This window comes from Gymnoscopelus braueri (genome assembly GCF_963280865.1).
Source record: "Gymnoscopelus braueri genome assembly, chromosome: 19".
NCBI classification, from domain to species: Eukaryota; Metazoa; Chordata; class Actinopteri; order Myctophiformes; family Myctophidae; genus Gymnoscopelus; species Gymnoscopelus braueri.
Window position 1 is genome coordinate 37,014,030 of NC_137621.1, and position 12,230 is coordinate 37,026,259.

The 12,230-nt window shown below is 43.4% G+C and overlaps 1 protein-coding gene across 2 annotated transcripts in view; it reads right to left on the reverse strand.

Annotated features, from left to right (window-relative positions):
* Window positions 1-12,230, reverse strand: part of brf1a (BRF1 general transcription factor IIIB subunit a) — a 110,018-nt gene that overhangs the window by 20,323 nt on the left and 77,465 nt on the right. For both annotated transcript variants that reach the window (XM_080413767.1, XM_080413768.1), the window contains exons 13-16: window positions 10,341-10,402; window positions 10,068-10,149; window positions 9,757-9,812; window positions 8,384-8,655 (exon numbers count right to left, since the gene is read on the reverse strand). In XM_080413767.1, the coding sequence (XP_080269893.1) occupies window positions 8,384-8,655; window positions 9,757-9,812; window positions 10,068-10,149; window positions 10,341-10,402 (472 nt within the window). The remainder of the gene's footprint in view (window positions 1-8,383; window positions 8,656-9,756; window positions 9,813-10,067; window positions 10,150-10,340; window positions 10,403-12,230) is intronic.

The following is a 12,230-nucleotide window of genomic DNA, read 5'->3' on the forward strand; positions in this document are numbered from 1 at the left end:
AAACATGCAATCAAAGGCATTTCCAGTGCAGTGAATGTGCGTGTGTGTTTATGTATGTCTGCAGGTTTTTTTGTGGCCTAAGTCTGAGATAAAAAATGAAATGCATTCGGAATGGCCCAGTTCAGGGCAAGTCTCTCTACTGTTCCATAAGTTAAAGTGGAGGGGAGGTGAGGAGGGCAAAGCTTTGGCCACTGAAGGCTGTTTGGGAAAGCTAGCATAGGGAAAGCTGCTACTGATGTCCACAATGTTTCCTCTGTCTGTAATAAGACATTCTCAAGCCGGGTCCTGGAGTACCAGACCACTGCCAGATTTATATTCTACTTGATGGTTAACTGCATTCACCTCATGTCCCAAGGTGAATTTAAATGTTAAATGGTCTGCATTTCTATGGCACCTTTCATCCAAAGCCCTTGGCAATGTGTGCTACATTCACCCATTCACACACATTCCTACACCAACGGCAGAAGAAACCATACAAGGCAACAACCAATCGGGATTTGAGGTTCAGTGCCTTGCTCAAGGACACTTCGGGTTCAGTGTCTCGCTCAAGTACCCTTTGACACTAAGCCAAGGGGAGCCGGGTATCGAACTGGGAACCTTCTGTGTTCCAGATGTCCGCTCTACCTCCTGAGTCACTGCTGCCCTATAATTAATTAATGATTAGAATGAAAATCAGAGTACTACAGGAAAAGAGCTGAGAACCACTGGTCTATATTTACATCTAGTGCCATTATCACAGCTGACTTAAAGGTTTAGAATCTACAGTATCTGAATACAGTCATTGCAGTCATTGTCAAGAACACTAAAAACTAAACGTGAATGCAGACATGTAGCTGAATCTTAACTGGAGCAACTTCAACTATATCAGCCATTGAAGGATCAGTGTATTGCTCAAGGGCACTTCAACAGGACACACAGCTGTAGTCAGACATTCATAATACATCCTGTACTCTTGGATTTTGCAATATTGTCTGTTGAAATTTCAGAGCACAATCTCTACAGTTAGTTAATTCCTGAAAATCTGTGTCTTTCAGTCTGTCAGCAATATGTGTCACATCACATGGGACAGCTGAGACGGCTGGTGGCAGTGCACTGTATAAAGTGTGTGTGTATGTGTGTGTGTGTGTGTGTGTGTGTGTGTGTGTGTGTGTGTGTGTGTGTGTGTGCGCGCGCGCGCGCGTGTACTGTACGTTCATGTGTGTGCATGTATAGAAAGATGAAATGTGTGCATGTCTGGTGTATGCGTGTGCATATATGAAGTTGAGTGTGTATGAGTGTGTGTGTATGTGAGAGTGCACACGTATAGGAAGATGAATGTGTGTGTGTGTGTGTGTGTGTGTGCGCACGCGCGCATGTATGTGGTGTGTGTGTATGTGTGTTTGTTTAGTGGGGGGGATTAGCGGTGGCACTTGGGACACGTTTCTCTCTGCGCTAGCTAGCTCCTCTGAGAACGCACCCTAACCAGCCAACCAGCCGTACAAAGGGCTGATTGGTCACAGTGAGGGGAGGAGGGGCAAGGGGTGTGGGAGAGAGGCACAGGGGGGGCAGGGGGGACATCACAGACTGCAGGGAGGGGCTCTAAACCACAGACAAATTATACACCCACCCCTAACACAGCTGGCTCTATCAGCAGCAAAAACATCCTCTTAGATCTAATGTGCCTGGCAAGGGGAGAAAGGGACAAGAGCAGGATTTGTGACAGACTCTTTCAGTTACTGGCATGCCGTCTGAAATATTTTCTTTGAAAAAAGAAATGAAAAAGAGAACAAAAATAGCAGCCTCTTGCAATATGGATATTGTGCTGATAATGTGAATTTGATGTGTCATACCCTATGGCAACAACGCCTGTCTATTAGTGTATATGTACAGTCCTTAAAAGCACACAACAAGCCATTATCACATGATATGGTTGTTGAACAGACAACCAAGTCCAACTTAATTCTAATTGGCCAATAAAACATTTCAGCAGGAGGAAACAAGTCATTAAAATCATTACTAACTGCAAACAGTCTGTTATTAATTTGCAAAAAGTCTAAGATTAGTGTCCCCATAGTTGTTTTAGAAGTGAGTTTACTTTCAATAGAAATAAAGTGCATAATTATAATAATAATTATTGTTGCGGTTATACATAGTGAATGTGGGATTAACTTGGGGGTAACCGTCCATCACTGGGAGGTCACTCACAAGTGCAACAGCAGATGTTTCTCTGTCAACAGACCTGCGACCTTTTTGCAGCTGCCCTTGAGCAAGAGACTCAACACTCAAATGCGCATCGTAACTCTCTGGATAAGAGCGTCGACCCAAATGCCTAACAACAGAAAGCCAACAGGCAGGTGAATTTTCAGCACACCCCAGGACACCTGCTCCCAGGCCAGCTCGGTCACCACCACAGCGGTGGCAGTGGGAACACTGGGCTGGAAAAGTGCTGAGTGCTCCGTCTTTCCCAGAGCTGGCAACTGCAAACTGTACAGGGTCAGAATTACATTTCAGGAAAACCAACACAGACCAAAACTATCCACACACGCGCGCACACACACACACACTCCTCCCTCCCACCCGTGCTTTGAGAAAAATGTAGTCAGGAATTCTCTCTTACTGAAAAAAAGAGCCTGGAATGAGAGAAAGTTCTTAAAAGAGAGAAGACAGGAAGACAGGAAGAAAAAAAGGATAGAATGAGAATAAAAGGAGAGAGAAAGAAAGGGGAGAAAGACGGAGACCAAGAGAGACTGGAGAGGAAAGACGAAAAGCAAGAAGAGTAGAAGAGGAAAATAAAAACTGGACATATTATCTCAGCTATTTCTGGATGAGTGTTTTTGGAAGGCGAAAAGGAACGGCAAGGAGAGAGAATTTAGCATCTGGATAGAGGGGGAGATGAGGGGAGAGACGGAGAGACGGCGGGAGGAGGGATTAAGAGCGGTAATGATAGACAAATAGAGATAGGAGGGGACACAGAGTTGGCAGAGTATACAGCATAATTATGTACACGAAGTGTATCTGACCAATAGCACACTGAATATATCTGTCTGTCCAATAGTACACTGTTTCATAGAACACCAAGTACACTCTTCAATAGTACACTACTGTAAGTACACGGTCTAATAGTACACTAAGGATGTGTTCACAATGTTATTTTGTGATAACATATTTTGTAAGATAATGTGTAATGTGTTCTGTATTACAGTATGACCTATACATGAGCTTATTAGCCAGCTAACAAGACGGTGCAATGACACAGCTCACATTTGTTCACCAAACAAGCCATAACCATCACATTCTGCCATAACTTCTTCTAGTTTTCAGCCATGAAGCTGGGTCAAACTGAATGCTCCCAGAGAGCAGTGCTCTATATTTCAACATCACAACAAAGCACTAAATTTAACAACGCTCGGTAATTATACCACTGTCCAATAGTACAGAGGTTCTCAAACATTTTAGCTTGAGACCCAAAAGATACTTTTGGTGTCTCCCCGGGATCCATTTTCACTATTTACGACCCATAAATATGTGTCAGTGGCCCAAAAAATGGGTCCCAACCCTGTTATGACACACTGTAATAGTACACTATGTACAGTTAGTTATCCAAATAGTACACCAAGTAGACTGTCCAAAAGTCCACCAAGGACAGTTGACCAACAGTGCACTAAGTACATCAGGGCCTTGGTGACTGTATGCAAGCTGTGAAGAGACAGCTAAAAGCCTGTCCCTATAGGACAGATGAGAAGATGTGAGAAAGTAGGAGAAAAGGAAGAGGGAAAAAAATAAAAGGTCCAGAGAGACAGAGAGAGAGGACAAAAGGACAAGAAAGCTAAGAGAGAGAGAGAGAGAGAGAGAGAGAGAGAGAGAGAGAGAGAGAGAGAGAGAGAGAGAGAGAGAGAGAGAGAGAGAGAGAGAGAGAGAGAGAGAGAGAGAGAGAGAGAGAGAGAGAGAGAGAGAGAGAAGTAGAGAGAGGGTAAAGCCTAATTTATGCTACGTTGTGCGATGGTGTAGCGTGCCGAGAACGGACGCGAATATCAGACCTATAAGCTCACAACGCGTTGTGAGCTTGCAGGTCTGATATTCTCAGCGTGCAACAAAGTATGAATCCATCTTAATGGAGGCTATACAGTACATACAGTATACTGCTATACTTTAGCTGACACCAGATAGAACCAAAAGAGGAGGGTGGGAGGAAAGAGCTAAGAGAGACAGAAGCCAGAGAACAATATAATATCTGAAGGAGAGACAGTATTGTACCATAGTCTGGTCATTGTCAAGGAGTTCATTTAATTTAAGACAAAGAAAAGATGATCAGATGACATTCATGCAACGTTTCAACAACACACACAATTGTGTGTTTCTATGAAACAATTATGGTACTTTAATTATAAAACATAAGGTGCTTTATAATGCGTTATGATTACTGTTATAAACCATTACTAACCATAATTATGCAGTGTTATATACAGTTTTATAAGCAGATTATAGTTCATTCATTTATGTTAGATAGGGGCAGCAGTAATTCTACTAGTACCACTATTCAGCAGTAGGAGTACAAGTACTGGTAGAAGTACAAGTTGTAGAACTACAAATGGGAGCCACAAACTGCACAAGTAGAGGTACTAGACCAATGAATCGCAACAAGTTGCAACTGCAACCACTTGCAACATAATCCCAGAACTGTACCGACCTGCAACAGGTCAATCCAGACCATGCAACTGGTTCTAAGTTGCAACCTTGTTGCGTTGCAAATAATTAGTGTGGACTGGGGTAATTTAGACCGGTGCAAGTGTTCTCTGTAACGTTTTGCAATGGTTACGTCATGTTTCGAATCTTTGGCAATGACCAATCAAACGAGATGCAACGAGTTGCAACTTGCAACCACTTGCAACAGAATCCCCTAACTGCGCTGAACTGCAACTGGCAATTCAGACCACTGCATTTTCTCTCTGCAACGTATTGCAACAGTTTTGTTGCATAAGAAGCACAAGTACGGAAATAGTAGCATTGACAGTACAAGTAATGGCACAAGCAGAGCAAGTACAAGTAGTAGCAGTAGAAGTAGTGGTACTAGCAGCAGTACTACTACTGTATCAGTAGAAGTACAAGTAGTGGTACTAACAGTAAACGTACAAGTAGTGGCACAAGCTGTACAAGTAACAGTACAAGTAGTGGTACTAACAGTAGAAGCACAAGTAGTGGCACAAGCTGTACAAGTAGCGGTGCTAGCAGTAGAAATAGTAAAAGTAGGAGCAGAGGTAGCAGTGGTGGCAGTGCCAGTAGCAGTGCTAGCAGTAGGATTAGCATCAGTAGCTGCAGTGGGACCAGCAGTAGCACTAGCAGCACAATGCCCCAGTGTAGCCCCTGAGCGAGGGCCTCAAGACAAGGCACAATGGGCTTACTGTCAATGGCTTCTCTCTCTCCTACAACTTTCATAGGTCTCCCTGTCACTGTGTCCCTCCAACCCCCACCCCCGCTTTTCAATAACCAACACAACAACCTTTTCAGGGGCCCTGAGCAACGGCCCGTTCCTCTGCCCCAGGACTGAAAGGGGCCATTCTAACCCTCGGCATCTACCGTTGGGACTTTTTGTAAAAAAAATGAAAATCACTGCAATGCCACAACTGAGTGAGCTGGTATGAGAGAGTGAGAGATTATCACTGTGTTGCTAACACAGGAGGCTGGAGGGCAGAGGTTTCTGTTGTTCTTAATGGATGAGTAGAACTATTAAAAATAAAAGACCATCACAACAGCCGAGAAAGTTTTTGTTGAGCAAGCGATAAGCACAGAGTGCACGGTTCAGCTTTTTTGTGCTAGATAAATGGATGGAAGGTTTTAAAAGCTGCTTCTCCCTCACTCCCTCCTTCTCGCTCTCTCGCTTTCTGCTAATGCGGTTCTCCCTCTCCATTCAGGAAAGAAACAAAATTGCTCAGTGTACAATGAATGATTCAAAAACAGCAACGTGCCATCAATGATTCATTGACCAAAGACATGAATGCATCTTAAAAGATTCAAACAAGGCAGACGTCCATTCTTAAGAAAGTCAGGAAGAGGCCTCTTCAGACAGACATCAAACAGATGCTCATTCATGTATTCAGTTTTCCAAGTCAGAGATCTGTCAATCTGGCTGCAGCCATGAGCCAACTGGAGCCACGTAAACATGATTAACACACACACACACACACACACACACATATATCTAACAAACATTAACATGAATGCATGCATGTATGTATGCATACACAACTGGCCCCTCTCACTCGCTCTCTCTCTCTCCCGCACACACACAATTAACCACTTGAACCCTAGCGTCCCTATTCTGGCCATGTCATAATAGGCAAAAATTCCATGAAAATAGACAAACATCTGGCAAACATTCGGTGAAAAGATTTGGTAGAGGGTAAAAAGGAGGGAACCAAGTATAGACCACTGAGGGACCCTAATCAATAAGTATAAAAGTGGTAAAGTGGCCAACAGTATGTCCCTTCTCAATAAGGCTGGGTTTCAAGATGCTGTGTGTAGAATGCTGTTATAATGTTAACAGTGTGAAAATAATTGAGATTACACATTTAACCATGGCAAATCAATCGCCTTTTTTCTAAGAATGACCTCGGCCATCTTCTTTAATCCATTTCACTTCTGGGATCAATAACATATTGCATCCTCGCTTTGTTCCTTTCATTTGAGGACCTCATCTCCAAAACAAGTTTAGTTTCTCTCTCATTTCATCTGCATTTTTGTCATTTGCCACTGGCCTCTGTAGAAGCATTTTATTAGTGTGGAAACATTTCCATGAAAGGATCTTTGTTGATAAATGTAACTGGACTCAAACAGATAATGGTGTTGGAGTCAAAGTGACAGCCTCTGTCCCTTGGTGGTTTGTAAAATGACTGGAACTACTCATATTGGGGTGGATGTATTGTGTGTGTGTGTGTGTGTGTGTGTGTGTGTGTGTGTGTGTGTGTGTGTGTGTGTGTGTGTGTGTGTGTGTGTTAGTAAAGGTGAGGTATACTGTACATTACATTTTGTGCGGGTGGTGTACAGTATGTGTGTGGTGATGATGTGTATTCATGCGTGATTGCGTGCATAATTTGTGTTGGCAGTCCTAGAGGTGTGTATGTGTGTGTGTGTCGTAGGGGTAGCGATACTGGCAGTGTTATTTGCGAGTATGGGGTGGTAGTATACATCTGTGTGTGTGTGTGTGTGTGTGTGTGTGTGTGTGTGTGTGTGTGTGTGTGTGTGTGTGTGTGTGTGTGTGTGTGTGTGTGTGTGTTCACTTGCATTCCCTTAATCACCCTGCAGCTGCTCCTATGCGACTCCCTGTAAAGCTTCAAGATGTCTCCTAAAAGCCAACGTTAAGTCCAAAGAGCTTTAACGTCCAGAGGAAAACCAATCCCTCCTTCCAGAGAGAAACTCCATTAAACAGCTGAAAAGATGCTGTGAAGGACTGGCAGGGAATATTAACCAGGACAAGATCCTGTAAGGGAAGGAGGGATATATATATATATACTGTGTGTGTGTGTGTGTGTGTGTGTGTGTGTGTGTGTGTGTGTGTGTGTGTGTGTGTGTGTGTGTATACACACGTATATAGACAGAGAGAGAATGAAAGAGAAAAGATGGGATAAGAATAAGAGAAAGGGAAGGAGAAAAGAAGAAACTGGAAAAGAAAGGAGAAAGCAAAAGAGAGACCGGGTAAGTTAGATGGGGACAGACAGAGAGAAGTCTGCAGGTCACCAAAGTGATTGAAAACCCAGTTGGCGAAAGATGAGAGGTCTGGCAGGAATAGAGAGGGAGAGAAAAGAGGAAAAGAGATGAAGAGCAGAGACAAGGAGAGAGGCAGAAAATGAAGAGCAGAAATGCAGGGAGAACAAGAAAAGCTAAACAAAAGAGCAGAGGAATGGAGAGGAAACCAGCTTAAGCATCTGTGGAGTTGTCACAAAAGATAATTCAGTTTTTTATCAGCACACCCCGAAACCACACAAACACAAGGCTAGCATCACCAACAGGAGCACGCTGCTACTCAGATTGACCTTAAAACTGAGATCTGTCAACGTTTTATTTATGTGATGGAAAAGAGAGGGATGCAAAGATGCCAGTTGCTGATGTACTGGTTAAGACACTCGCCTCTGGAAGCACGAACTTCTGTCTGTCTCTCCCATAGTTTCCTACTGAGCGGTGCTGCGTTGTCAGCTTGTAGATGGCTCTTTTTCATTTAGTGATAATGTCACCTATATCAACATGCCCAAATAGCAATGCCAGGTTTAAAGTGGTAAAAACAATCGGGACAGCTCGGGATCGGGCCAATACCGATGTAATCAAACAAGTAAAATAATGGCCAATATATCAGCCAAACCGATCAGTTTACTCTACTCTGCAAAACAGCATGTCCTAACTGTGATAAACCTACCTTTTACCCAGGGAGGTGAGAGGTGTGGCCAGGCTGAGGGGCATGTGGGTGGACCTGGGGTTGCGGATGGCTGGTTTCCTTGGGGTCTCGGTTGCTCCCCCCTGTGGGTCTGAGGGCTGGCGTGCAGGGCTGGAGACCGGCTTGATGGTGAGGTCCTTCAGGACGTCGTAATTGATTTTGGAGGAGAACCTCTTCTGCTCCAACAACTTCTCGATGGCCTCCTGGCCTGTGCTGGCGCGGATCGGAGCCCTGCGCGTGCCCTTCTTCCTTTGCTGCCAGGGGAGAGTTTACACCGCACAGGAAATCAGTCATTCAGGGTCAAAGGTCCCATACATGGGGCGGAGATTGACCAGAAATTGGAAACATCGTAGGTTTGATTTTGGCTGAGACTCATGTCATTCTTCATCTGTTCTTACTTTTCTGTCTCACTGTCATGTCTCTATCAATTAAGAAATTGTGACAGTTACATATTATGTAACAGAAAGAGCCTTCAATCTCAATCACTCCATTATAACAACCACCAGCCACTTCCGGAATTCCAAAACTCAACAAAGCCCGCCCAAGTAGGAAGATAGAGGGGTCAATTTTTACACTCAGCGTTAACTAACACTGAGGATTTAGCTGCAGTACGGCTGGTTGGGTCGCGTGTCAGACAGACGCTGCCTCGTTGTGAATCTGTTGAGTCCAAACGTCTGAACAGATGTTGGAGCTAACAAAGGACCCTCACCGTGCCAAAACCTGGACTGAAAAATGAGAAAACGGGCGTTGGAACACGCGTTGTTGACACAAGGGCTTAGTGGTCTGTCTGTGTGACAATCTGACAGGCTTGCCTGACTGTGTGTCTGTCTATCCGTGAGGGGGATAGATTTGCCTGTCTGTCTGATTTTGTCTTTGTGTCTATCTACCCATTCCTGTGACTGCTTAGACAGACATTGAGTCTGTCTGTGCGTTTTTGTCTGTGATTTTTCTGTTTGTCTGCTGAGTCTAGCTTTAAGAATCTGGCCTGCTCTCAGGCAGACAGCTGTTACTGTTGAGAAAGGAACTGGCTTTAGTATTTGTTCTTTATTGAGACAGACAGGGAGAAATCTTAACGGTAGCTAGAGTAGGAGAGTGGAGGAGAGAAGACTCTAGCTGGTGGGCTGGAACTTTACCCTGTGCACCTCGTAAGTAAAGTTTGTTATTAGTACACATTCATTGGGAATAAAGCTGATAATTACCAGTACACCATAACTGGAAATAGAGCTTATAATTACCAGTACACCATGACTGGAAATAAAGTTCATCATTATTACCAGTAAACCATGACTGTGAATAAAGTTGATTATTATTACAAGTACAGTGCACCATGACAAATGAAAAAAAATGATGTTTACCTTCTTTTCTTTGTAGATGCCCAGCTCCTTCTCCTTTGCTATCTTTGCTTCCTTTTCTAAAGGTGCAAACAGGAAATGGTCAGCGATAAGACAGGAAACAGTCATTGTACAACCAACGTATGGTGATATAGATAAACTATATGCAGAACATGAGCATGTTGTATAGAAGACATATTTGTTTAGAAGTCAGAATTCTCAGTGTATGCAACCTTAATTGGCCATTCAAATTGATTGTGTGTTGAATCTGATGCACATGCATGCACAGTGTGGAGGCCACATGGTATACTCAGGCTCATTACTGTCCCCTGTACCTTTCTGCTCCTTCAGGTAATCTGAGTTCTGAGCCATCCAGAGTGCAGTCTTAATTTTAACCTCACTATCATCGAGAAGATACTGCATAGAGAGAAGGAGAGAGAGACATGAGATGTAATTGGACACAACCAAGAATAACTATTTCTGTATTTATTTTCTGAATTCCAAAAGACGTGTATTTCATTTTAATTATTAAGGGAACATCAACTGTAGTCATGCAAACCAGGTACCCGTGTCAAACTAAAAGCGGCGGACATCCACCTGATACATACACACTCAATCTCATCATCGTCGATTCCATTCAGGTCCAGTTCGCCGTTGTCAGCAGCACCATCTGTAACAGAGACATGGACATAGTCACAAACTGCTGGCTAATGCATTTGCTCCCGCCAGCAGCTATGTCCCCAGAGAGGGAGGGGAACGGAGGAAGCAGCTCGCCTTAAATCCCTTTTCTTGGTACCCTGGCAAGTCAGGGAATATTAACTGAGCATGGATGCATTTTTACAGCAACACCCTGCTTCACACTTTACCGCTTCCCCTACACATGGGAGCTGCCCAGTACAACTACTGTCTCCTTCTGTTGGCCACTGGGAACTGCCAAGTACAACCATAACATTTTACTGTTGGCTCCCGAGAGCTGCCCAGTACAACCACAGTGTTTTACTGTTGCCACTGGAAGCTGCCCAGTACAGCCACAGTGTTTTACTTTTGCCACTGGAAGCTGCCCAGTACAGCCACAGTGTTTTACTTTTTCCACTGGAAGCTGCCCAGTACAACCACAGTGTTTTACTTTTGCCACTAGAAGATGCCCAGTACAACCACAGTGTTTTACTTCTGCCACTGGAAGCTGCCCAGTACAACCACAGTGTTTTACTTTTTCCACTGGAAGCTGCCCAGTACAACTACAGTGTTTTACTTTTTCCACTGGAAGCTGCCCAGTACAACTACAGTGTTTTACTGTTGCCACTGGAAGCTGCCCAGTACAACTACAGTTTCTCTGTTTGGCTGCTGATTACATTTCTCATTAGTGTGGTTGCCCGAATGGGCAACCAGACTATTGTTTTACAGAAACTTTATTCTTTCTTTATTTATAGATAAACAATATTTCTAACCGTATCACAGCCCACAGTTTATTTTTCCCAATTTAGTGTCATATGTCAAAATGACCGGCTTCACCGGGAATCGTGTGCTTGTATTTTGCTAGGAGATTGGTTGCATAGTTTTATTGATATTGATTTATTAGTGCATTAAATTTCCCCATCCACTTTAATGAAAAAGTGAAAAAACTCAAATTCAAGTATTTTTTTCTCTGAAACTGTAAGAGCTAGAGTTACCAGATTTGGTGGGGAGGTTCATGATTTAGTCCGAAATTATTTAAAAAACACATTACACCAGTCGGCCTCATGGTGGCGCTATAACAGCCCACTTTACGTTTTTGGCCTATAACTTTTGAACCGTAGGTCCTAGAATAAAAATCATTTTCCCCCTAGATTCCTTGGGTCATGACGCAACTCCCCATATAGGCCACGCCCATTTGCGTCAGGATAGATTTTCCGCCATTTTGAATTTTCTTCAAAACACACTTTTAGCTCCTCCTCCCACATATTTGCTCCAAATTTCACAAAAATCAGTACACATAATCTCTGGACCCATGCGATAATCTGGAGTGAAACAGAATTTTGATAGTTCTTGCCGTTCGTCCGTAAATGGCTTCCAAAATTAGAGGGAGGGGCCCGTTTTACAAAAAAGCCCACAAATCACGAACAAAACGTCCAGTCAATCCCAAATTTAAATCACATGGCGAGGGTGGTTTACTCAACAAATCTCCAAAAGCATTTCCACTTTGATCCATAGGGGGCACCACAAATGCTCAAAATGTAACCTTTTGATGCAAAAACCATATGTTGATGTTTCTAGATAAACTGTATTTCGGGCTGCTACTTCTCCCACAGTTTTTTTTGCCCAATTTTGTGCCATATGTCAAAATGACCGGCTTCACCGGGAATCGTGCGCTTGTACTTTGCTAAGAGATTGGTTACATAGTTTAATTGATATTGATTTATTAGTGCATTAAATTTTCCCATCCACTTTAATGGGAAAATGAAAAAATGCCCATTCAAGTATTTTTTTCTCAGAAACTGTAAGGGCTAGAGTTACAAGAC